The sequence below is a fragment of the Notamacropus eugenii genome, chromosome 4 (genome assembly GCF_028372415.1).
Source record: "Notamacropus eugenii isolate mMacEug1 chromosome 4, mMacEug1.pri_v2, whole genome shotgun sequence".
NCBI classification, from domain to species: domain Eukaryota; kingdom Metazoa; phylum Chordata; class Mammalia; order Diprotodontia; family Macropodidae; genus Notamacropus; species Notamacropus eugenii.
Window position 1 is genome coordinate 15,454,445 of NC_092875.1, and position 26,221 is coordinate 15,480,665.

General features: G+C 46.0%; 2 protein-coding genes across 22 annotated transcripts in view; one reads left to right on the forward strand and one right to left on the reverse strand.

The window, feature by feature from the left end:
• The window catches only part of HORMAD2 (HORMA domain containing 2), a 73,061-nt gene extending 48,959 nt beyond the window's left edge, over window positions 1-24,102 (reverse strand). For 4 of the 16 annotated variants that reach the window (XM_072600017.1, XM_072600015.1, XM_072600018.1 and 1 more), the window contains exons 1-9: window positions 20,260-20,530; window positions 17,675-17,772; window positions 15,019-15,163; window positions 9,520-9,583; window positions 9,009-9,045; window positions 4,361-4,381; window positions 3,744-3,770; window positions 2,370-2,437; window positions 28-179 (exon numbers count right to left, since the gene is read on the reverse strand). In XM_072600017.1, coding sequence (XP_072456118.1) covers window positions 28-179; window positions 2,370-2,437; window positions 3,744-3,770; window positions 4,361-4,381; window positions 9,009-9,045; window positions 9,520-9,583; window positions 15,019-15,163; window positions 17,675-17,725 — 565 coding nt within the window. In that variant the 5' untranslated portion in view covers window positions 17,726-17,772; window positions 20,260-20,530. The other 12 variants (XM_072600016.1, XM_072600012.1, XR_011965253.1 and 9 more) reach the window with 11 other exon arrangements.
• LOC140499052 (acyl-CoA dehydrogenase family member 11-like) overlaps window positions 21,368-26,221 on the forward strand; it is a 29,027-nt gene continuing 24,173 nt past the window's right edge. For 2 of the 6 annotated variants that reach the window (XR_011965252.1, XM_072599998.1), the window contains exon 1: window positions 21,374-21,868. Coding sequence is in view for 4 of the 6 variants with exons in the window: in XM_072599998.1 (XP_072456099.1) it covers window positions 21,644-21,868 (225 nt within the window). In the remaining 2 variants the exon portion in view is untranslated. Of the gene's footprint in view, window positions 21,869-26,221 lie in introns of all 6 variants that reach the window. The other 4 variants (XM_072600001.1, XM_072600002.1, XM_072599999.1 and 1 more) reach the window with 4 other exon arrangements.

Genomic DNA, 26,221 nt, shown 5'->3' on the forward strand with positions numbered 1-26,221 from the left:
GAACTTCCCAGGAAGGAAAGTGCCTACCCTCATTATAGTAGTAGAGATTCATGGTCAGCGTGATGTCATTGGGAAGGGGGCCAAGATTCTGCATAAGGAGGTACAACTTGCGTATCAGGAGGATACTGGCTCTCTTGATCTCTTCGCTAGTTTTCCCACTCTCAAAGCTGGTATTCGTGCTATAATCAGAGCAGAAGAGCAAGGGGGTGATTCTCAGAAACAGGAAATGTTGGCATTCTCTTCCAAGAGGAAGTCATTTTTGCTATAGGACAGAGTACTTATAAATAACATATTGGGGTAGGTTTGTGCTGACTTACTAGAACAAGCAATAATAGGTCATTCTTCTCTTTACTGGGGATGTTTTGCTTGACAAAAGGGTTGGTAGGACTGACTTCCCCTCCCTTCCCAGCCAGCAGCCCCTATTTCTTTGATTTTTCTATAATACCCACCTCCCACCTTTTCCACTTTCTTTTGTGTTGTCTTCCTCTCCTCAAGGGCAGGAACTGTCTTTTTTGCATCTGTATCCCCAACACTTAACAGAGTGCCTAGTGCACAGCAGGCATTAATAAAAACTTATTGACTCGAAATCTGCAAAGACCCTTATGTATTTGGAATGTAACATAATTCTTAAATATTGTATTTATGTATCCCACTGAGGTTCCTACTGAGAGTACATGCTGTGGCAGGTATTTATGGGAAGATGTAGGTCAGGGCCTCACAAGATGGGCTGGGCTGTAACCTACACTGTTGGAAGAAGTCCCACACTGGTGAAGCCCTAAGGTCCACTGTAGTGTGGGATTGACTGCGGTCAAGTGGAAAGAACCTCAGGCTGGGACTCTGGGGCCCCAGATTCTAGTCCTTGTTCACTAACTAGCCTCTTCAGGTTTCAGCTTCCTTATCTGTAAAATGAGGGCATTGGATTGGTTGATTTTTGAGATCTCTTCAGCTTTAAAACGTCACGATTCTATGACATTTCTCCAGGGTTTCCTTCTCCAGTTACATTCAGGCTTCTATAACCTATGGGCAAGGCAATTCCTGTGATAAGTGGTTCACTTAGAAATGCCTCTCCCAGGAACAACGAAAAATGCTGAACTCCATCTCTCAGGGGCTACTTGTGAAACTTTGCAGCCTGAGAAGGTTGTATCTGTGACCCACTGCACACCTTCAGTACTACTAAGGAAGGAAGATAAAGACCATCTCTTCACTGCATTTCTCTACTGGGAGAATTATATTTTCTAATAAAAGAGCCAATAATACAAGTGCAAGCAGGTAACCACCTAATTCAAATGACAAACTTGGCTTCTAGAAAGTTACCAGTCAGCCCTAATTTTCCCTTCTCCTTCAGAGTTTGAATATTACTGCTTCACTGAGTACATCAGGATAAGATCAGAGAATTTCAGCGTTGGGAGACACCCTGGAAAGGTTTTTCTGAAACAACTCTGACCAGCATCCAGTCTATCTCTGCTAACCCACTTTTGCTATCAATGAGCACTTAATAAAGACAGGCAGGTTTACACCACATGGGGAGTATCCTCAGCTCATCCAAGTTGGACTACATGGCCTCTCTGGTGCCTTCCAGTTCCAATTCCAATATGATGCCCAGGCCCTGTGATTTGTGGAAAACAACCTATGCAAGCAGAGGAAGTATCTGATGAGCTCCAAATATATAAGCTAAACAATCACTGGTGAATCTGTTTGTTTCATATATATATATATATATATATATATATATATATATATATATATATATATATATATATATATATATATATGTATATATATCAATATCAACACAGTTAAACAATTATTTTATTGAATGCCTACAATGTGTTCCCAGTACTTCTGAATGCAATGTGGGAGTAAAAAAAATCGGTGTGACTTATCCTTTGTTCTCAAGTTGCTTCTATTTGTTTCAATCTCATCTGTTCCTTGATTTGGGGATCTCAGGGATAGTGGTAGCCATCCCTGCCCCTCCCCCATGGAGCATACCCAGAGTCAGCATTCTTGGAGTAGGCAATCCTCTGGAAGCTTGCTTGTTGGATTGCATCTCTGTGAGTACTCCCTCCACTTACGCTTCAACTCCTCTCTAACTCAGATGGTATTTTGGAATGACTGTGAATGAAAACCCTATCATCCTGTGGGCATCCAAGTAGGTTAGTAACCTTTCCAACTTAGTGGGACCTGTCACTAATTGTGCCCTGTGGGCAGAGTCTTTAAGAACCATGATGGGATGAAACAGTGAAGGATGCAAAGAGCAAGTGTCTCGCCTGGATTTTATCCATCCCTGCCAGATATCAACCCTTCTGAGAATGATGATATTGGAGGCCAATTACAATTACTTTAATTAAATATTTAAAATGTTTGCCTACCTGACAAAATTCATTCTGGGTCCTTCCTCTGTGTATCGGAATTTGAACTGGTATAACTCTGTGACTTTCTAGAAATGTCAAAGAAAACAGATGAACAGATTAGTTCAGAAAAGATCTACAGAAACCTTTCTCCTTATCAATGGATGCCTCCCCAGAATAATGTTTTTAAATGCATAAAACAAAATATATAGGATTACCAAAGAAACAAATTATACTGAAAAACCATTAGAGAAATATTAAAAAAAAAAAAAAAGCAAGCTCCCATATCCGCAAGTTAAGAGCCCCTGCTGAAGAGGAAGGTTCTCTGTTCTGTGATGGGCTTATGGGAGGACACAGCCAAGAGTCGCCTAGGTGAGGCAAGCATGGATGTGTAACATTTCATCAATGAAAACTGATAACCTCCCAAGTCCATGGAGGCATGTATCTCCTTCCACAACTAGGAATTAACTTCATTTTTTTGCATTTGTTTCTCTATCACCTAGCATGAATCATAGCAGGCATTTAAAAAATACTTGTTGATAGATTATTGATTGACAATTTCCCACAAGTGCTAGCTAAGTTTTCTTACTTATGTGTTTGTTTCACAGTATTATATGATTCAGAAATAATTTTTCTGAGATTTAGGGTGCCAGCCTTACAGAGGTAGGAAAACAGGTAAAAGGAAGTTGGAGGCTTTTCTTGACTTGTCAGAGGCAGGCTGACGGGTTGGGCCCAGGAGTGTTTCATGTATATTATTCCTATCTCTATTAATACTATAAATTTTGTGGACAGACAGCATTTTTGGAGACAGACATTTGCTTCAATTAGATACCGTAATACTTTTCATATGTCCTATTTCTACTGAAAAAATTTCCATATTTCCCAGTTTCTGAATAGTGTGAAGGTTAGGTTGGAATGGTGGACCAGGGACAAGGGAGCACCACTGTCTATTGGTGTGAACACACTACAGTGTTAATCTGAGAAGAGAACGTGGCATTCAGTCTCCTGGATTCCTTCTCTGAGTTTCATTTTTTTCAGATCTCTTATCCAAGCATCAAATGGGTCAAGTCTACGTGATAAAGAATACCATAAGACTTCACTTGATAATGTGGTAAGAGAATTAAATCCAATCAGTGCAACTGAACAAGCAGTAATTAAGCACCTACTAGTTTCAAGGAGCTAATAGTAAGTTCTAGAAATACAAAGGCCAAAAATATAAGTCTCTGACTTCCAGAAGTTTACATTCAATTGGGAGAAAGTAACATGTAAATTCAATTAATCAACAAGCACTGACTATGGTCAAGTACCATGTTAGATACTAGAAACATGTATATTTCAAAAGGAGGTTAAGTATATTTAAGGAAATACACTTTACATAAGGTTTTTCTTCCTTACCTCTGGCTCCATAGGATTTGTATAAATCTGTTTTAATAAAAAGTAAAATTTAATTGATTTTTTTAACATCCTATTCTGCCTACATTGACCATATGTCCCAAAGGGTTTACGTGTACTCTATTAACCAAGGATTGAATTGAGCTACATCATGGCTATCCATCACTAGCCACTGACATTGCCAGTGGAGGTTTCCTTCCTTCATGGCTTGGCCCACCATCTCCAAGAGTTGCCTAGCAAACAGTTTCTCACTCCAGAATAACACACTCTAGTGCTGCATCAGTCTCTCCGAACTGAGCTCGTCACAGGCAGATTGGCCTAGTTTGTCTGCACTTGGAGTCTTTCAGCTAGATGGGACGTTAAGGGGAACCTCAGATCCCTCCCCATTCTCAACCACATACATAATTGCCATTTCCAAAGAAAAGTCAACAAAACTTTCTGCAACTGAATTTTAAGTTCACAAGGTAAGATGAGGATGGGTCCCTGGCAGTAACTGAGGGAAGCTAACATGTATTTGTCATTCTTGTAAATCCACTTTGAAACACAAAAGGGTCAGATGTTTCACTCTCCCAAAGTTTAAGGAAAAGGGGGGAAATGTGGGTTTTGAAATATTTACTTACTGCAAGTACTGCCATGTGAAGCTGCATGAGAAAAGAAAATAATTGTTAGTTTGCCTCTACATGTTCACGGGTTCCTGTGTTAGAACAGATATAGATAGATAATTTAGTTTCACTAAATATGGCTCTAGAGATGATGCAAAGACTTGGGAAGGCAGGCAGGCAGCAAGCATTTATTAAACACCTACTATGCGCCAGGCACTTGCTAAGTGCTGGAGATACAAAGAAAGGCAAAAGATAGTCCCTACACTGGTCATTTACTCATTCATCCAAAACGCATTTATTAAATAACTAGGGTGCACATGGCCTAGGCCCTCAAGACACTGACAATGGGGGGAACCACACCATTGCTTTTTACATGGATTCAGCTATGAAGGGAGTCTACAAAACATAATAAAAGCCTGATCTAATACCTTTAGCCTACAGTCTGAACGTTGCTCATGACCCCCTCCTTCTCAAGTTCCTTCTCTGGAGTCTGAACTCCTGATGAGTGAAAGATGCCACAACCGGGGCCTCTAGTCCCACTGAGCTACGAGCCAGCCATCTCCCCATCCCCCTCTGATCCCAGGTTACCACCTCTGGCCCTAAGAACGATAATCAAGTCAGTGCCACCCTTCCTGGAAAGAGTGGGTCAGTCAGTGGCTCCACTCACCCTCTATCTGGGTGGTTTCTTAAGCCAAAATGTGCCCCTCTCTTCCCCATTAGAAAATAAGCTCTTGAGGGCAGGGGCTGGCCTGCTTTTTATATCTGTACCTTTACTTAGCACCACATCTGGCACATACTGGGAACTAAATAAATGTTTTTTCATTTATAGGATCATATAGCTAGAGCTAGAAAGAACCCAGAGGCAATGAGTTTAACTCCTTCATTTTACAGATGAGGAAAACTGGCAGAGAGGCATTAGGTGACTTGCCTAAGATCACAGAGTCAGTGTGTGAGGTGTCTTTGGAGCCCAATTCTTCCCTAATTTAAAATCCAGGGCACTCCCCACTTCAGCACCGACATTAGAGTCAGTACCACTACACTTGGAAAAGCACAGAAATTTCATTAACTGTGTGATAACTCTGGGCACAAATCAAGGCTTTTAGCTCATGTGCCTACTAATGGAACGCTAGCAACACCACGTGGCTGGTCTGCTAAGTGCACATCAGTACCTAAAGCCCACAGCTCCCAACACAACACAGGGCTGTCCTGGAGGCAGCTTGGGGCCTGTCAAACCTTTCAGGAGAAAACAGGACTGGGTCTTAGCCAGGTGGAAGGAAAGTAACTGCACAGGGCGCTTTGATAAAACACACTCTTAAGAGTTATCCCACACTCACCGTGTGAGCTTTATGAATATGTCACGGCCCCCTGAAAAGATTTACTTTTCCTTAAAAGAACATATTTTTAAAGTTTTAAGGTATTAACTTGGTATTAAACAGTAAACAAAGGCAGCATGCCATAATAGCCCAGTAATTAAATCAAACAATCGGTCGACTCAGTGAAACAAGTCAGTCAAATTTCTACCCCTTCTCTGTGGCTGCCCCACCTTGGTTCAGGCCCTCACTGCCTCTCACAGGCAGGTTACTGCTCCAGCCTGCTGACTCTTCTCCCAACTGCCTTCAGTCTCTCCCTACCCATGTCCGGCATTTTCCCAAAATGCCAATATCACCCCCACCCCCCAGGCCTCTATGAGCTCTGGCAGTTCCTTGTTTCCTCTAGGATCAAATAGAGACTCTTCTGTTTAGTACCTTCACCCCAACCTCTTTTTCCATCTTTTTCAGACTTCACTCCCTCTCCTGTACTCTGGATTTAGACAAAGTAGCTTTCTCTGTTTCTCACACAAGACTGTCCATCTCCAGCCTCTATACCTTTGCACTGGCCATCTGCCATGCCTGGAATGCCCTCCCTCCACACCTCCACCCCACCGAGGACCTCTCCTCCTTATCATCTTTTTGAAGCCTTTCCTGCTGACCCAGTAGCTAGTACCCCATCTCTGAAACTACTACCTGGGACTTATTTGTATTTATTCTCTCCATATTTATTGGGAGTATACACATATAAAATACGTAAATATAGTTTTCGCTAGTAAAAGCTGTTAATGCTTAGAACTGCACCAAGGCTTTTGGGATACCTTGCATGTACATATGTGTACATGATACACATGGTCTACTCCAGGATCCATATCCTTGAATGGATGCTCCTTGTAAGTGGGAATGGTTTCCTTCATCATCTCCACATCCCCAGTACCTAGTACCTAGTAGGACCTGAAGAAATCCTTGCTGACTGACTGCCATTGACCATCTTAGTGAATTTTCTCAAACAGACCATCTGCTAGTTATGTGTGGACTCATAAGGAAGCCTCAAAAGGAAGTTCTTGGCCAGGGGTGGAGAACCTGCAGCCTTGAGGCCACAAGTGGCCTTCTAGATCCTGAAGTGCGGACTTCTGACTGAATCCAAATTTTATAGAACAAATCTTGAGGCCACAGGTTCCCTAGCCCTGTTCTTGGCATTCAGGACACTTTCCAATTCTCTCTCTGATTCAGGTTAATGCAATGGGTTTAAGATTTACTCATTCATTTGTAGTAGCTCTCTTTGTGTTGACCAAGAACTGGAAATCGAGGGGATATCCATCAATTGGGGAATGGCTGAACAAGTTGTGGTACATGAGTGTAATGGAGTAAAGCTATTGTGCTATAAGAAATGACGAACAGTTGGACTTCAGAAAAACCTGAAAAGACTTATATGAACTGATGCTGAGTGAAATGAGCAGAACCAGGAGAATATTGTACACAGTAACAGCCACAGGGTACGAGGACTGATTTTGATTAGTCCTAAGGACTTAGCCCTTCCCAGCAATGCAAGGACCTAAAATATTCTCAAAGGACTCTTGAAGCAATGCCATCTACATCCAGAGAGAGGACTGTGGAATTGGAACACAGAATGAAGCAGACTGTCTTCTCTTGGGTTATGTTTTGTTTTGTTTTGTTTTGTTTTTTCTCATGGTTTTTCCCATCACTTAATTCATCTATGCAACATGACTAATGTGAAAATGTGTTTAATAAGAATATATGTGTAGAACTCATAAGACTGCATGCTATCTTGGGGGGGAAGGGGGAGGGAGAGGAAAATTTAAAACTTTTGGAAGTGATTGTTGAAAACAAATTAATATCTAAAAAAAAGATTTACTCACTCAAGAGGTTTATGAAACTGAAGTCAAATGAAAGAGGACATGAATGAGAAAGCAGAGACAGAGAGGAGAAAAGGAGGAATCGAGCTCTGAGCTTAATGCCTGTCAGACTCACCAGCCTAACTAGATAGTAAGCACTTTCTGGCAGGAGTATGTCTGATGTGTCTTTTTCACTAGTTTTCTGCTGCCACCTCAAACTATGTCCAAAATTGAACTCATCCCCCTCAAAAAAGAGCCTGCTCTCATTTCCCCTCAAGTTCTCCATTGTAATGTAGCCACCAGTCCTGGGTCACTTAGGCTCAGTCCCTCTTCCTTGACCTCTCCCTCCCTACATCCAGTCAAATGCCTATCTATTTTACCCCAACACCATCGTGTCATATGGGTCCTCTCACTTTCATTCCCACTGCCACCACCCTCAGCCCTCTCACCTCTCATTAGAATCACTGCAATAGCCTCCTGGTCATTGTTCTCAACTCTAGGAGGTCCCTCGCCATGCACAGAGTTGTCAGATTAATCTTCCTAAAGTTCAACAGATCTGATTCTATGGCTTATCAAAATCCAGGCTCCTTAGCCTAGTATCCAATGCCCTCTACAGTCTGGCTGAAAGCACCCTCATGTCACACTCCATACCCCTATTTGTGAACCCTGAACATCAGTCAGTCCATACTCTTTGCCCCTTCTGAGGCCTAGCTTCCTGAATTTGATTGCACTCACACCATTTCCAGTACCTGAGCTATTTTAATTTATCTGGACAGTCTTCAACAGAAATGAGCATGTAGGTTCTATCTGGTATTGTAGTTAAAAAGGACATGTTCCACCTCCCCTTGGGCCCCCTCGGCTCCACCCTCACCCCACCCCACCCCCCTTAATTATAAATTTCTTAAGGGGCAGAACCTTGTCTTATTTATCTTGGGATCACCCTCAGTGCCTCTTTTGTTCAGAATAAGTACGTAATATAGGCTTATTGGCTTCCCAGATGAACAAATGTTCTTCCATGTTGAATGGGAACCTTGAAGAAGCAATTTTCAGCATACGTGTACACAGGCACCAATACTGGTTGCCAGCACAATTAAGACACAAACAGCCTCCACAGGGCAAATTTTCCTTTCTTATCTTCAAGTAAAATCTCTACAGTTCTGAGTACATTCAAAGTGCTAAGTTCCAGATTCTTGTCTCCTCAGTTTCACATCCTGTGGACCTTTTCCAATGACTTCAAAGGAAACTCTGTGGTCATGAGAGGACCATGAGCTTATAAAAGAGAAAAAGCATATTGGATTTCTGAACGATGTCAACTAAAGACATCTGTGAGACAAAGCAGTCTTAAAACCTAGATAAGTGTTTAATACCAGCAACTGGAAAGGAAACTTGTCTGTGAGTATAAATTCAGGCACGGATCCTGGGTCTAAATCTTTGGTATCATTCTAGTTTGAAAAACGATAAAAGATAGGCCTCTGATCACAACAGAAATCTTCAAAGACTTACATATTTCTTTTCCAAAGCATCAAAACAACCCTGAATCCTGCCAAGAAATAAACGGTCAATGTTAACATGGGTCAATCTCAAAGCAAGAAAAAAGGGGAAAAAAAAGACCTGCAAAGAAGTAATGTTTCCCTTTGCATTTACTAGACTGAAGCAGTCACTAATCAATAACTCCTTTACCTCTTCTGGTCAGTCACTATCTAAGATCATCATGTATGCTGTGGTGTGTCAGTAAAGCTCTACCAGTGAGGGATGGGAGCAGTCTGGGAGTCAGGGATCACGCCCTTCACTCCTTTGGGCTGACTTTTTGCTTTCCTCTTGATATGAATAAAATTTTTCTTAAAATATTGGAAAACAGGATTATTGGATCATTTTCCACAGATGCCTCTCCCAAAATATGACACAGTGCTATCAGATATGTATTTGCCAGAGCTTTCTTTCTTAATCTAAGCATTTAAAACCTGCTCAGATATTTGCTGCATGATAAAAACGCTGCTGTCCAGCTCATACTCGCCATTTGATAATCTGCAGAGATCCAGGGCATTTCTTATCGTCTCGAAGGATTTTTAGACTGAGGTCTGTGAAAAGAACATCATTTCTGTTTCAATTAAATTACCCAAGTTATAGTTAACTATCCTCTTTCCTGAATTCACCGATTATACAATATGTGACCTGGGAAGGACCTTTCACATTATGTAGTATAACTATGTCATTTTACCAATGAATGAACTGATGCCAAGAGAAGAGAAGAAAGTCTCCGAAGGCCACACAGTTACCAAGCAGCAGGAGCCCAGCTCCAAAGCTAGTCTTCTGCTGCCGAGGCCCATGATTCTGCTATGACGTCATACTACCTCAGTTGTTTTGCTCGCATTATTTCTTTAACTTTGCCAGTTAGGACTGTGTCAAGGACACACATCTTCATGACCATGGTAGTTACCTCTTCCAACTGGGTGTCCCACATGTCTGTGCAGGAAGCACCCACACTCCTTGGCTCCCAGTTCCTTCTCACAGCACAGGCTGATTTTCATGGTCTGGCCCATCTACTGCTGTGGAAGATGGGAAATGAGAAGACAAGCAGGAAAGAGCATAAAGAGGGTCCCTCAGACCCACAAGACTTAGTGGGACATGCTGAGGGGGCAAGACATACTTTGCCACAGGAGCAGGGGAGAGAGGGAAAACACGAGAAAACTCATCCTAATCAATAGGAAGGAAAATGGGGAAATGTGATGGAGCATCCTGTTTCCTGGCTGCCTCAGGATACAGTTGATGTCAAAGGAGAGGACTGTGGGACTTGCTTGAAAGAGCCCTAACCAGGCTTGAAGGAGCTAGAAAGTGTCAAATTGCCTAGAGGCATGTAAGTCCTGTTTGCTGGACTGGACTGGAACACATGCCCAAGGAGAGATCCCAACTCAGCAAGGAGTTAGAAAATAAAAACAGAATAGGATGGTGGAGTATAGATGAGTATTGATGTGAGAAAACCTAGGAAGAGAAAAATGGCAGCTGGTGGCATGGTGGTAGAGCCTGGAGCTGGGCCTGGAGTCAAAAAGACCTGCATTCAAATCCAACCTCAGACACTTAACTAGCTGTATGGCCCTGGGCAAGTCACTCAATTAATTAGTCTGCCTCGGTTTCCTCAACTATCTCCCAGGGTTGTTGTGAGGATCAAATGAGATATTTATAAAGCACTTAGCACAGTGTCTGGCACATAGTAGGTGATCAATAAAAACTTATTGCTTTCTCCTTCCCACCCTCCACTTCTCCAATGATTCAGGGAAGGGAGTTGAGTCACATGCAATGAGCAGCAGGTGCTAAAAACCCTAAGTTCCTCTCTGTTGCTGCGATTCCCTTCCAGGGCAGTAAAGGAGCAGGTGGAAGCCCCCTGGAAGGGGGCTTGCTTGACACTTTAGTGATTCCTGAGGTTATTTTTTTGCCAGTCATCCCAAGTAGGTAGGCACTATAAGTCCTTTGTCCTGTAAAGACACTTGGAGGACAACTGGCAGCCAAATAGAAAGGAAAGGAAGGGAATCTTCCCATCCCATATTCCATCTCCAAACTCCATTTTCACAGCTAATCCCCATACTCAGAATTCTCTCTTTCCTCATCTCCATCTCCTGATTTTCTTCACACACCTTCTACAAAAAACCTTTCCCCTCTGTGATGATCTCCAAGTTATCCTGTATAGATCTCATTCATATATAATAGTTTGCATGTGGTCTCCCACCTTAGAGTATGAGTTCCTCAAGAACAGAGATGATTTTCTGCCTTTCTTTGTATCTCCAGAACTCGTGCGGTGCATGGCACATAGTAGGGACTTAATCAGTGCTTGCTGACTTGACTATGGGCTTGGCTGTGCACATAAAACTCATTCTGCATTTGATACCTTGTGAGCCTGAGAGCCTCTAAGGGGAGCTGACAGCCACTCTTTGGGAAATGCCAGGGATGGAGAGAAATGAGAGGTTCCCGAAGCATACGTTCATGTTAGCAGAAAGCCTCTGGCAGAATGGTTACATTAAGGAAATAATAACCCTAACTATCTATTTTTGAAAGACATTATTGTGAGCTAACATGTACCTTGATTCCAATTTGGATCATGGTTTGGCTTTTTTCTTCTCTCCCTGCTTTCTCTGTAGCTCAGCACTAGCTAAACTGACTTGAAAAAGGAACTTTTGTACTTCTGCTGAATTCTAAAGGATTCCCCACAGGGAATGAATATGAAAAGACTATCTGCATAGATCTTGGCTTCCTCTTTTGTAAATGAAGTAGCTGGCTAGATGCCTTCTAAGGTTTCCTCCAGTTCTTAACATTCTCTGTTTCACCAGTTCAAAATACAAGCCTAATTTATCCCCATTTTCCTATTTTCCTTTCCTGAACCACATTTTTAAAAAAGAAAGAGATAAAAAGAGGAAAAGGTAAAGAAAACTCCCATTAAATGTTCTCAAAACTCTAATTTCATCGGGGAAGTACAAATAGTACTTGGGGAAAAGCAAAGGGGTCCAATTAAAGAGAATTTTGACTTAGTGTCTATATTAGGGAGTCAGGAGTCAAAACTAGGGCCCAAGTCCATCACTGACTCACTATATGACTTTACATGACTCACTTTACCATTTCATACTTCTCAGTTCCCCTCTTTAAAATGAAGACGAGACAAGCTCTAAATCTCGGGAGAGACGTAAAAAGTGCTCTATATTTAGGGATTCCCAGCAGGGGAGTGATTTCAGTGTATATGAAGCACACTTCTGATAAAAGTGCACTTGAGGGCAGAGACCCTACATCACACTTAAGTAGCTTCCCACCATCACCACTGCGCTGCTTAATGAAGACAATGCTCGGTAAACAGTAGAGATACATGAACATCTGCACTATCTTACCTCAGTGGTGGTTAAAAGGACCAACTGAGATCATGTATGGAAAACACTGTAGAACTTAACTAGTCTGAAAAACCAAACAGCCAAGATGCATTTATCAAGCAGCCACCAGGGGGTGGGCAACACGGATATGAAAGTAGGATACTCTTGTCCTCAGGGAGTTATGTTCACTACAACACACTTGACATGTGATGGTCATCATCAGAGAAGGGGAATTCCCTGTCCTCCCAGGTAGTCTTTTCTAATTGTGGATGGGTCTAATGGAGATTATTTCTAAGGTGCTTTTTAGTGAGGAAAAAAGATTTGGAAGGGATATGATGTCTAATTTCAAATAATCAAAAGGTTAACATGTAGAAGAGAGATGAAATTGTTTCTCTAGAACTGTAGAACACGAAATTAATGAATGAAAATGAGAGAGAAGCCAATTTTAGACCAATACTTTCTAACAACTATAGCTCTTGAAGAATGGGAACGATCTGTCTCTTAACAGTCATCTCTCTCTCGCTGGAAGCTTTGTCCCACAGACAATGGATGATCAGCCCTGGCCATAGCAATTAAATTCTTTGTATCTTGGTTTTCCTATCTGCAAAACAAAGGGTTTGGATCAAGCAATATTTCAAGTCTCTCTCTACCACCTCTTACTCCCATGATCAGTTTAGCAAGGATTCTGACCCTGGATGCAGAACCCCTCAAGTTCCTTCATACTGACAGCTTGCAATTCTTTAGCATTGTTACAAAGGGAAGACACCTCCAAGTAGTACAATCATTCTAGAAAGCCTTAAATTTGGAACCCCGTGTTGGGTTCCGTCTGCATCAATGACATTTCCTAGCTGGGTGACCACAGACAAGTGACCTGCCTTCTCTGACCATAGGATTCTTCAACTGAAAAATCAGGATAATGACATATAGAGCAGACCTGTACCTCATACCACTGGCAAGCTAGTATTCTTATTGCCTTGCATTTACATGCTGTACATTTTTCACAGGCTGCCCAAAATCCTACGATGGGCTGCAAGTGGCCCATGGTTGTACATAGGTTGTATAGGCCCGATCCATAGTATCTACCTCTGTGACAGTTACGAAGGTCAACTGACATGTTCTAGACAATACAGAAAGGTGCTAGGAAAATGTCAATTATTACTGTTACTAACAACTGTATTGCTATTTGACAATACAAGGGAGCAGCTCTCAAAACATAATGGCAATGGCCGTACATCACAGAAGCAATTTTAAATGACTAATGTAATTGACCTTTACAATTTCCTTGTCTCCAGCATATGAATTTCAGTGTGAGGCAGTCTCAAATAGAATTTAGAAAGGAAGAGCATTAAGAATGAAATGAATTTAGGAAGAAACCAAAACAAATCCTTACATTTGAAATTAAGAAGTTTAGTGTTAAAATGGATTGGGAAAAGGAATACCAAAAGGAGAAATTGGGAGAATTCTACCATATTTTCCAAACGGTAGTTACTAGTTTAATTAAAAGTCAACAGAAGGTTTTCCAAATGACTGCTGTTCTAAACCAGCTTTCTGCTCAAATGTAAAAGTCTCATCACCTGAAAGGCGGAGACGAAAATAGAATGCCCAGAAGGAATTTCCAAAATGGAACGGAAAGAAAAGCAGAAACAAACTAAGAAAATGATGACCAAAAAAATGAATAAAGGCATGAAAAGCAAAGCTCACACCACATAAATTAAGAGATCTGACAACTGACAGGAAGATAAAACTGATAGTTGCCAAAACACTTTAATTATTCAAAGAACCACAACCTTGTCACCAATTGGATGAGATTGTGTGCAACACAGATTGCAAACCCCTTTATGACTCAGTAGACGGTATTTGAAAACTAACCCAAAAAGTAATCTCCCTGCAGCCACCTAGCAACCAAGCTCTCCAAACTTACCTAGACTGGTCCTTGGACAACAGCCCTGTCACTGGGCCTGTCCATAGGGTCTCTGCAACTCCAACTTCACCATCATTGTTGCTGGCACAGAGACAACACTTTACAATTCACAAAACCCTGTGTGTGCACCATCTCACTGCAGTAGAACCTTCCAGAGCTTTCCCTATTGGCCTAGGGTTTGAGAACCCAAGGTCATTTCCATTGCATGGATGCATCACTAAAATTGGTCTTTAGTGATTTAAGTTGCTAAAATTTCAGTGATGGGACTGATGTGGGTTTGGCAGAGGCATGTATATAGATATAGATATATAGAGTCTCTTAGCAACTCTGAACAGGCTTTGCCACGACCCCATCAGTGTCAGAAAGCACTTCAAGTACAATTTCATTTTTGAGACCAAAAGACTGCCCTGGTAGAGAACTCAAAATGCCAAGCCTCAAACGGCCTTTCACCCAGCTGCTGCTGCCTCTACAGATAAGCCCCAGAGTCCCTAGACTGGCTCATAGAGATTTATTGGCTGCTTAATCTGCCATTTGGTATCAAGCCAGAAACTAATGGCACCTAGTGGTAAAACTATTGAATCTGCGATAGTTAAATTAAAGAGGGATGTAAATGAACAAATCAATCATGAAGAGCTGGCACAGGCCTGGGGATTAACACCTTCTGGGAGTAGGAAATGGCTGATGCTACTACTAAGCAGAGCCAAGAACGGAAAAGACTGGAATTCATCAGGTACTTAAGCTTTACCTTCTAAATAACGGGTTCCATAAGAACTCTCTGGAAACAGCCCCCTAAGGTATGTGATACACGAGATAGAAGTGGCTAAGAGCTTCTTCACCAATACTAGGGATTCTTGCTCAGTGGTGATTTGAGTTGGGAACAGAGTTGTTTCCTGGAGAGAAAAAAAAATGGCAAAGATTAGCATTTTGAAAGATCAGCACACAGTAAATCCTGCAGTTATCTAGACTGTAAGGGGGAAAGATTTCTCAGGACATAAAAGCATCAAATCCTGTGTTGGGGGGAGGGAGTGCTCATAAGGAAAAGAAGCTTGCCAAAAAATGGGAAAAAAAGGTATCAGGCCAGAATGCCACAGCCAATCAAAATGAAAGGGTTGAGTTAATTATCCTCTTGGTAATTCAGGCCCAAGCCTTACTTCTTTCAGAACAATCTAGGTATTTAGGGTAAAATGGTGGCTTTTCAAGACATGATCACCTCACAAACCTTTCATTGAGACTGTTGACGTTACTCAGTTTTTTCTGACTGCAAGTGACCCCATGAACCACAGCACATCAACACTGTCCATGGGATTTTCTTGGCCAAGACACTGCAGTGTTTTGCCCTTTCCTTCTCCAGCTCTTTTTACAGAGAAGGAAACGGAGGCAAACAGGGTGAAGTGACCTGCCAGGATGACACAGCCAGTAAGTGTCTGAGACCAGATCCCAGTTAATGGGCAGCTAGGTGGCAAAGTCAGGAAGACCTAAATTCAAATCTGGCTTTGGATACTAGCTTATACTATATGAACTGCGTGACCCTGGGCAAGTCACTTAACCCTGTTTGTCTCAGTTTTCTCATCTGTAAAATGAGCTGGAAAAGGAAACAGTAAACCCCAAATGGGATCAGGAAGAGTCAGAACTGAACAACCACAACGTCCCGTTTCCAGGTCCAGCAACAGGTCCCAGAGCCACCTAAATGCCCATTAATTGAGATTAGCCTACAGCTAATTCCAGAGGATAAAATGTGGTGCACACCTCCTTCCTCCCTCAGTCAATCAGTTGTAGAGACAATAAACCGTGGAACCATGGATTTCTTCAGTCTACCTAATGGCAGTCAGAAAGGAGAGGGAAGATAAGGGAGATGACACTGTTACTCTGAATTAGAAGAGGATCTTGGGATTGGCTGTTTGCAAAGGGGCCACACCCCACGGAGGCAGGGTTTCTCACAAACTGTGCTCAGTTTGTACTCAGTTGCCTCCACTGACTCCACCACCGGCTGACTAAACCAATTAGAAGGTCAAGAGAAAGTGGGAGGGGGTTTTAGAGGCTTTAACAGTTTTCTGCCCATTGGTCAAAGCCTAGCTGCCCTCTACATAAGCAATCACCAAGCATTTATTAAGCACTTACTGTACTAAGGAGTTGGAGATAGACAGAAGTGAGACAGTCCCTGTCCAAAGGACCCTGACAGCAGGAAGGGGATGCCATGGCTTGCAGGTGGGATTTAAGTGAGGCAGGGCTATGCAGTCACCAGCCTCACTCTCTCCTCCAGAGCCATCTGGGTCCAGTGGAGATAAAGGATCTTCTTAGAAGGGGAGGCATCAGCACTTCACAACTTGGGAAATGATCTTTGTGGTCAAAGAGAGTAATTCCTCACCCCACAGTGAACCTGCTGGCCAGCCTCTCCAAACCTGGGCAGATCGGTCCTCAGATTACAGACAAGATCTCAGTGAGTCCGTACAAATCCTTTCTGTCTTAGCAGGCTCTGCTGGAGCTTGGGTTCCCTTTTGGGTCCATCCCACAGCAGGCTGAAAAGCACTGGAGGACACTTTCTTAAGATTCCTTATGAGAGGAACATTGCTGCCCTAGAAAGCCTGGTAATCTGGGGAAATAGGACACAGTCTACACCAATCTGCATCAAGTCTAAGAACAATCAGTTTTAGAGAAACGTAAAACATGATTAATAAAGAACCTCACTGCTTGGTTCTAACTCCCTTATTGCTTTCCCCAATTTGACTTGGCCCTGAGTGCAGGGACTGTCCTTCTGGCTCTTGTTTGTATCCCCAGTTTGGGCTGCTAGGGGGAGTGATGGGCCTGGAGGCAGGAAGACTCATCTTCCCAAGTTCAAATTCAGCCTCAGACACTTTACTAGCTGTGTGACCCTGGGCAAGTCACATCACCTTGTTTACCTCAGTTTTCCTCATCTGTCAAATGAACCGGAGAAGGAATGGCAAACCACTCCAGTCTCTCTGCCAAGAAAACCCCAAATGGGGTCACAAAGAGTCAGACACAACTGAACAACAACAAATCCTCAGTTAGCAGTGCCTGGCACACAGTAGACATTTGATAAATGCCTAATAAAGGCTTTGAGAAGGAGGAGGGTAGACAGCAATTTAGAGAAGCCTAAAGCAGAGGGGAGGGCTCCTCATCAGGCAGGAGGATTCAAATCTCTAAGGGAAATCTGATTTGGGGTTGGGCAGACAAGGCAACCACCTCCACCAGAGGGGGAAAGGGAAATGAGGCTGGAAAACTTGGGCAGGCCTGAAGTACCAGGGCAAGAGGTCTACATTATCCCGCTGGAAACTGGAGCCAGAATAGGGAATCCCTGGCAGCTGCTGATGAGAACTTTAAAATCTGAGGCGAGTTGTTAATCTAAACTAAACCATATTTTATCGTCCATCTTGGACAAATACCTTGATGACCTTGCAACTTTCAATGGAGTAAGAGAGCTGAGCAGTGGTCATGATGTCTTGTCGATAATACGCTGCCTTCTTCTTCTTTTAATTGTGTCCTGTAAAAAACAAAGAAGCCTTACCTGAGAACAGTACTTGACAGATTTCAAAACAGTTTCCATCTCACTCTGGACTTAAAAAAGAAAATCAATGAGTTTTGTGATGGAGTTGAGGCCTTTGGCTCTCATCTGAAGGCAAAGTGAACCACTGAAAAACAAAGCTTCATCCACCTTGAGTTTGTCAGGTCCTGACTCACCTCAGGGTTCACATATGAGCCTCCACAAGGTGGTGTTAGCGGTTTAAAGGTGGGCAGCCTCTAATTTTTCCCAAAACTTGCTTGTGGGGATAGGGGGCACTCTTCTACCACGTTTGCACATCACCATGAAAGCTGACTAGATCATCTCTGGTCTTTATGCCTCCTAAGGTAGGCTTTGCTCACTCCTGGGTACCGCCTTGGACTCTGGCAGAATGCATCATCTCCCCAAACCTCAGCACCTCCAGAAAACTAAACTAGTTCACCAAGGAGTTATGATAATGCTGCAAAAATCTGAGGATTTTGTAGGAATTAGACACAATTTATTAAAAGTTCATACCCTAGGCCTAGTTTGTTAGTCCTTATAAAATACCCCCTAATGGGGCAGTTATTAGTCTTAGAAGATAAATAAGAGGAATAATGATTTTAAATAGCTTTTTATATTAGAATTTTCTTCATTTACTTGTGACTGACTACAAGACATGCTGATAGCATTTCTAAAGAATTAAGGCCTGATGACGACATTACTACCATTAGAACACAAAGAATTATCATGTCTAGTCTTTGAAATGTATGTGTTCTCTATTACACTTGTATTATCTGGAAAACCAACAAGACACCTGCTCATTAGTGACCCTTAGGAAAGCTAATCACTCATTTGGGAACTTATTCATCGAGCCTTCCAGAATCTAAACTCTCTATAACATTTGTTTTAAAAATAGTGAAAACTGACATTCTCAAAGGGAAAAAGACATAGACAGGAAAGGCGACCTGGTACGGCGCCATATGGAAGCAGCTCTGGAGTTAGAAACTCCCCCATTCAGTCTTGCCTTTCACAAACTCTAAGACATCAGAAAGGAGGGACCCTTTTAAGGAGCTCTAATTGAAAAAGGGGACAGGTCAAGACCCTTGTAGGTTTCGGGGGTCTCAGAGATCACTGAATCCAGCCCCCCCCGCGGCCCCCCCCAGCCTCCCCCCCAGCCCCCCCCACCCCCCCCCCCCCGGCCCCCCCCCGGCCCCCCCCACCCCCCCCGCAGACTCCCCCCCCGGCCCCCCCCCAGCCTCCCCCCCCAGGCCCCCCCCCCAGCCCCCCCCAGCCTCCCCCCACAGCCTCCCCCAGCCTCCCCCCAGCCTCCCCCCCACCCCCCCCCCCCCACCCCCCCCAGCCCCCCCCCAGCCTCAGCCCTCCGGCGCAGGCGCTCTGCGGGGCCCTGGAGCCCCGAGTCCTCACGGCCCTCGCTCCCAGGGGACTCGGGGAGGCCCCCTCCCTGCCATGCTGCGCGGAGCAGAGCCCTGCAAGGTCCGGGGCATTCACGCGGCCCCCAGCTCGCCCCCGCCGTGCAGGCTTCAGAGCCCCCCACCTCAGACTCTGCTCGCAGGGGGGCTCGGACGCCTGCAGCCCCCTGGGGGGCTGGCCAGACACGTGGGGGCTCGTGAGGCCTCCTGCGTAAGAGCGGGGCGCCCAAGGCCTCCCGAGCGCCCACGCTCACGGCCGCGCTCGCGAGGGGCGGACGCACGTGGGCGCCCAGCTCCGCCGGGGAGACCGGGCAGAGGCCGAGGGCTGTCCGTCCTGGAGAAGCCCCCTCCCCGTCACGTCACCCTCGTCTCTCGTGGGGGCACTCTCCTGTCACCCACGCCCAGTGCACCCCAGCGCGGGGCGGGCACCCGAGAGCCCACGGACGGCCCCACGTCCCGGCTCGGTCTGGGGCTCCCCGAGCGCACCCAGCCTTCTCCTTCCTGCGGAACACGGACACACAAGGGACGTCTCCACGGCACCGTGACCTCACAGCTCACTTTCCCCGCGGTTCTTGGACCACGCCCGTTTTACAGGCGGGGAAACTGAGGCTCAGAGAAGGGCCTGCCACTAGGACACCGCTGGTACCCGGGTCGGGACACGAGGCCCGCTGCTCCGAACCCGCACCGCCCCCCTCTCCGGCCCTGCGCCGACCGCAGGGGCCTCCGACAGACAGACAGACAGACAGACACACACACACACAAACGCTCCCCGCTGCCGAAGGCGCTGCTGGAGGCCACGGCTCACGTCCGGCCTCGAACCCCGGGCCCGGACCCACTGTGGCACCCCAGGGGGCCCGCGCCCCGCAATTTCTAGCCTAAGGCCTACAACCCTAGAAGAAAGCTGGGGGGGAGGGGCCTCCATTGTAAAGGGGGCAAGCCCCAAGCGCCGAGTTCGAATCTCCGCTTCCGCTCGGGCCCGGGTCCTCGCGCTCTCTCCAGGCCGGGGAAGCCCGCTCCCCCGCCTCTAAAAGGGGGTGCAATGGAGACTCTCACCCACCCCCGCCCCGGTCCGCGCTCCTGGGACCGCTCCGTGCCTCAGTTTCCCCTTCTGTACGTCGGGAGTCCTCAGGCCTCTACTACCTCTTCACCTAAGGCTCTAGGCCCCCCGTGCCTCAGTTTCCTCGTCTGTAAAAGGAAGGGGACGGCCTCTCCGGCTAGGCCCGCGCCCCCTCAGGACCCCGCGCGTGGGGCAGGGCCAGGCGCGGCCGAGGGGCTTATTTATTTAGCCCAGAGGCAGAAAGCGGCTTCCCCGCCCCTCCCCCACCCCGCGAGCGCCCGCGCGACCTTCACCGCCGCTCTTCCCGCCCGGGCGGCTCATGAATAATGCATGAGGAGCAGCCCGCTCATTGGGCGCGGGAGCCCTCCCCGCCCTGCTCCGGAAGGGTTAGCGGAGCCCCTGCTCGGCGGTTGGCCGCCGCCTCATGAATATGTAAATAGAAAACTCCCGACCCCACCCTCCCCAGAGAGCGCGGCCGGAGCTGACGGTTATTAACGGCTGTTCCGTCTCGCGCACAGTTCACGAAAGGCTTCCGCCCGCGCATGCGCAGAGGCTTCGCCGCCCTTGAAAGTGGGGGGAGGTGCCAAGACGAGACTTCGCCCCCTCTGCCCAACCAGGAGCGATGGAGGTTCGAATCCCACGTCTGCCACTTCCTGCCCGTGTGACGTTGGGCAAGTCCCTTTATCCCTCGGGATTCTGTCAGATGAGGGAACCAGACTAGACAGACTCTTTTTCTATGCCCAGCGCTCAGCACACACAGTGCCTGGCACATAGGAGGTGTTTAAGCACTATTGATTCATTGACTGAGTGATTGATTGATTGATTGATGGCCCTCTGAGGTCCCTGCAGCCCTTCTCCCCTGGGGGGAGGGGAGGGCTGGGTACGGAGCCAGAGGCCCCGGGCTCCTAGCCTGCCTGGGAAGGAGACAGTCCTGGGCTGCCCCCCTGTATCCTCTCCGCCCCAGAGCCTGGCCCGAGCCTGCTGGCACACAGCAGGGGCACAAACACAATGCCCCTGGGCCTTGGTTTCCTCCTCTTGGCACTAGAAGGGCTCACTGTGGTTGGACGGTGCCCTCTGCTCCTGCCCCCTTTGGCTCCTCCTGCCACTGAGTCAGGGGAGGGCTTAGGGAGAGCAGGAGGAATTTAAATGAGGAAGGGACCGGCCTTTTCACTTTACAGATAAGGAAACTGAGGCCCAGAGAGCTGAGATCATACAGCTAGGACACGTCTGAGTCTGCGTCCAGCGCTCTACCTTCTGAAAGAAAAGGGGGAGGGACCGAGGGAGGCCTCTGAGGTCCAACGAGCAGTCCAAGCCAGGCCACCCAGGAGAAGGGAGCTGCTGTTCCTGGCTCCAGGTCAGCTCCGTGGCCCTTGGCAGGGAATCCATGTTGTTCAGGCAGATCCGGCCCCTGCTGGGCCAGGGGCTCCAACGATCAAAGGCCTGGGGGCCCAGGAGAAACATCCACCGGCCGAGCTGGCCCCAGGAGGCTGACATCCCCTTTTCCAGAGCGGGCATTGGAACATTTTTCCAAGGGCAGCCCAACCTTGGCAACCAGTACTTGGAGGATGCTTTGCTGCAGGGCTCACTGAAAAGGCAGCTGCCCACCCAGGTAGGATATATAGATAGATAGATATAGATATAGAATCAGGGGTGGCAATCACTGAACTAGGCAGCCTTCGCCATGGAGGGAGGGAAGGTGCCCTGTGGGAAGTGGGCCCCAGGACAGCAGCGGCTCACAGGGTAAGAAAGCAAGCATACCCATCTCCAGACACATGGTATGGGATGGGAGGGCAAGAGGACACTTAGGCTAGCAGAGGAAGGGCATTTTGGCAGGGGTGGAGACGGAGAAGATGAGACTGAGGATCTCGGGGAGCCCCTTCTTGCCACTGCTGACCTTCTTCACAATGCCCTGGCACCCCTGGCAGAGGGCAGGGAGGGCCAGGAAGGAGTCGAATCTAAGGCAGCCAATAATCCAGCGATCAAAGATGAAATTATTGGATGAAATGTAAATTCAGAATTAACAATAGTAACAAGTATGCCCGGCATACAGTGATCACTCGATAAATGCTTGTTGACTGACCAACAAGAAGTCACAGGATGGGCTGCAACCCATCAGTGAGATCACAGAGCAGGGCTGAAGGGGTCTGGGGAGGCCTTCAAGGCCCTCCTTTAATGCCAGGTGAAAAAATGTTTATTAAGCACCTACTATATCCTCAGGATCCTGTGCTAAGATCTGGAAATACAAATAAAAACAACCCCTGCCCTCAGAATGCCTACAGTCTAATGGGGGGGAGTGGGGAGACAAAGCACAGAAGGAAGCTGGAAGGGAGTTGAGGGGTGGGGGGGGGGATGGAGAAGAGATGGGGACATGATAGAGAAAAACAGTCGTTCCAAAGAAGCAGAGCTGGTGGGATGTGGGGGGAAGCCTATACCGAGCCCACTGCTCCCCAGAACCCATGGCCCTTTCCAAAGCCAGAGGATCAGAAGTCAGAGGGGCAAAGGGAGAAGTAGGCAGGCAGGCTCACCCCAGGGATGAGTTTTCTGGGGAAGGAAGGTATGCTGGGGGATCCAAAGAAAGTCCAAAGTGGTGTAACTGGTGGGAAATGGGAGGGGGGGACTTTACTAAGCAGTGCTCCCCTTAATAAATGCTTACTGTGTCTGTCTGCCTTTCCAACCATCTTTTTCTCCATCTCTTCTTCTGTCTCTCCATCCATCTATCTCTCTATCCATCTACCTATCTATCCATACATCCATTTCTTTATCTCTCCATCTATCCATCCATCCATCCTTCTATCTCTCTAACTGTCCTTCTGTCCCATCTATCTATCCATCCATTTAATCCTTTATTTCCATTATCTCTCTATCCATCTACCTATCTATCCATCCATGCATCCATCCCTCTATCTCTCTGTCTAGCTCTCTATCTGTCCATCTGTCCATCCATCCATCCATCCATCTCCTCATCTATTTATCCTTCCATCAATCTGTCTATCCTTCTATTTATTCATCCATTTAATCCTTTATCTCTCGATCCATCTACCTATCTATCCATATATCCATTTCTATATCTCTCTTTCCATCCATCCATCCATCCATCCATCCATCCATCCATCTCTCTCCCAAGGCCACAGGCAGCTGTCTACATTACCTGTCTATTGGTTCCCCACCCAGAAGAAATCGCTTATAATCATATGAAGCATAAGGTGTTCTCCAATAGTACAGTGGTAGAAAGTCCACCTACACTTGGGTGATGTGCGTACGCCATTCCTCCTCTACCATGCAGACAGGCAGCATAGACTTGCCTGAACTCCTGGGACGTTGTGTAACTTCCCCAGGGTCATCCAGTCAGTACGGGTCTGCCGCTGTTGCTGATTAATATTTGTGGTTAATATTTAGGGAATGGAGGAGTCCACTCTCCTTCCCACCAGCCCAGTGTTCTGTCCATTGGATGGCTGTGGCTCGGTGGATGCCAGTGGAGTTAGCTCTGAGTTGTGGTTGGATCTGTCGTGACACCTGAAGTGCTTAGCTCACTAATGAGATGCTTAGTCCTATGCTGCCAGTTTGAATCCTCAAAAAATGCTGATTATCAAGTGGTCTCTGAATAGGCTTGTTTATCCTTGCCAAATTCTATTAGCTCCTGCTCAGAATTCAAGGCACAGTTGTCAGGATTTCATCTGTATCTCCCTCCACCCGGCCCAGAGAGTAATGTGGTTTTAAAAGCCAAAGACGAGTAGGACAGTACGCAGGCATCTGAATGTCTTGATCGAACGTTAGATGGCTTCTCGAGGTGGCCCTGGAAGGGACCCCAGAGCAAGTATCATCAGGGAGTAGGGGCCCAGACGCAAGGCGAGGCCAGCTGCTGCTTGTGTGGAGTGATGAGAAATCAGCCTGAAAGGTGTATGTCTTTCCAATAAGGTTCCTTCTAGGTCAGGTTGGCCTAGTTTGCTTCTGAAATAATGAAAGCCTTCACATCCTATAATTATTGTGCATCTGCCACCCAGCCCAGGCCCTGCTGATCTTAAAATCTATAAGGCTCAGGGCCCCACTTTTCCAATCAAAGGCGTTCCCAGAAGCATTATTCTACTGTACTTTTGATTAAAGCCAGCCCAAGGAATTAGGGTTTAATCAGCCTCATTGTTCATTTTCATACTCAAGCTTTTCTCCCCACGAGAAAAACAAAGCAAAAAAACTGGCCAAGGATTGAGCTGGCTTGGCTGAAGCAATTCTCAAATGACGAAATTCTGGAAACCTGTTTGGTGGTGATTCCACTAAGGTACAGTGGAAAGGTCACTACCTCTAGAGCCCAGGGTCAGGGTTCAAATTCCATACCTGATGCTTTCTGCCTGTGTCACCTTGGGCAAAGTGCTTAACATCCCTGGGCCTCCATTTCCTCATTTGTAAAATGAGAGAGTTGAACTAGGTATCTCTAAGGTCTCTTCCAGCTCTAGAATTAGGACCCTGAGAAGACATCTGGTTGGATACTTTGGTGCCTCCATATGGGCACTTGGCCCATCAGTGCAGATCACCATCCACCCATAAGTGCATTTTGGTCCCGTGTGATCCTTGTCCCACTTCTCCCCTGAATCCTCCTTAGAAGGTCACACCATACCCAGATGCCTTCCTTTAGAGCCGAGTGTCTCACTCAGGCAGTTGATTGATGATACCTCACTACTGTTTCATGGCTTTTCCAATCAACCATACATTCATTAAGTATCTATTATGTGTCCCTCACCGTGGAAAGCACTAGAGATAAAGTTTTTGTGTCACTCCTCATGAACAAGCCAATACAATTTACAGACTAAAGCCTTATGCCAACCATGCCCTTTGGGTCCCCCATAATTGCAATCCTCCTAAGGGTCATCGTGGATAGAATCAGGAAGACCTGAGTTCAAATCCCATCTCTGACACTAACAGCAAGAACATGCACAAGTTGCACAATATCTTGAGTCTCAGTTTTCTCATATGTAAAATGGGGATAGTAATACCTGCAGGCTTGCTGTGAAGTTAAAATGAGGCAATAGGTGCAAAGTGCTTTTGCAGACTTTAGAGCCCTGTATCAGTCTCAGTTAGCTGTGACATCGCTCCATGGTTTGTAGTTGTGTCACATTTGGACCTTTTAAAAACCGCAGTCCCTTGGATACTGCATTTCTTGGACAACATCCTTTACCCCACTCCATCAATCCTGATTTGTAATGTGCCGCAGCCAGCTCACGCCCACCCACCATGTGTCTCTCTCCATTACCCTCTGGGTGATCCTCACCTTCACATCTTTGGAGACTGCAGTGGTCCATGACTCATAGCTATGCAAAACCAGAAGAATATTGGCTTTAAAAAAACAAGGCCTTTGTTTCAAGAAGAAGTTTGAGGTCACTAGAAGAACTTTGAAGTTTCTCAAAGGCAAACCATCCATTGTTCTCTTCCTGCAAGGACAGGATTTTTTAAAAAGCAGAGGAGGGGAGAAAGATGGGCAAGAGTGAGGAATAACCATTGGACCGCCCATGAGCACCATTGGTATCCATTGGTATCTTTGTGATTTGTCGAGTCCTTGAGAAAGGATCCCAGTATATTGGGAAAACATACATGGGCTAAAAGTCACACAGCAAGGGCTAGTGTGGACAACATGGTATCTATATCATTGGGACAAGTACCCACATCAGAGAAATCACCATCCACCCCTGCCATTGGAGGACACATCTTTGTGCTAGATTCCCAACAGTGAATTAAGACTTAAATAAGACCTCTATAAAGAGGCAGGAGGAAAATCAGATTCCCAGGGTCCTGTTGACAGAAATATAGCAGGTCCCTCACACCTGGACAGGTGATAAGTTGGGAGCTGACCTTCTCCTCTTTGTCCCACTTCAGGGGTTGTTTGGGTTCCTCCTTTATCAGTATCCTTCAGGATACTGTTGCCTGGTTAAGAAGAGAGCTCCAGGTCCCCTTGGGTACTAAAACATAATCTGCA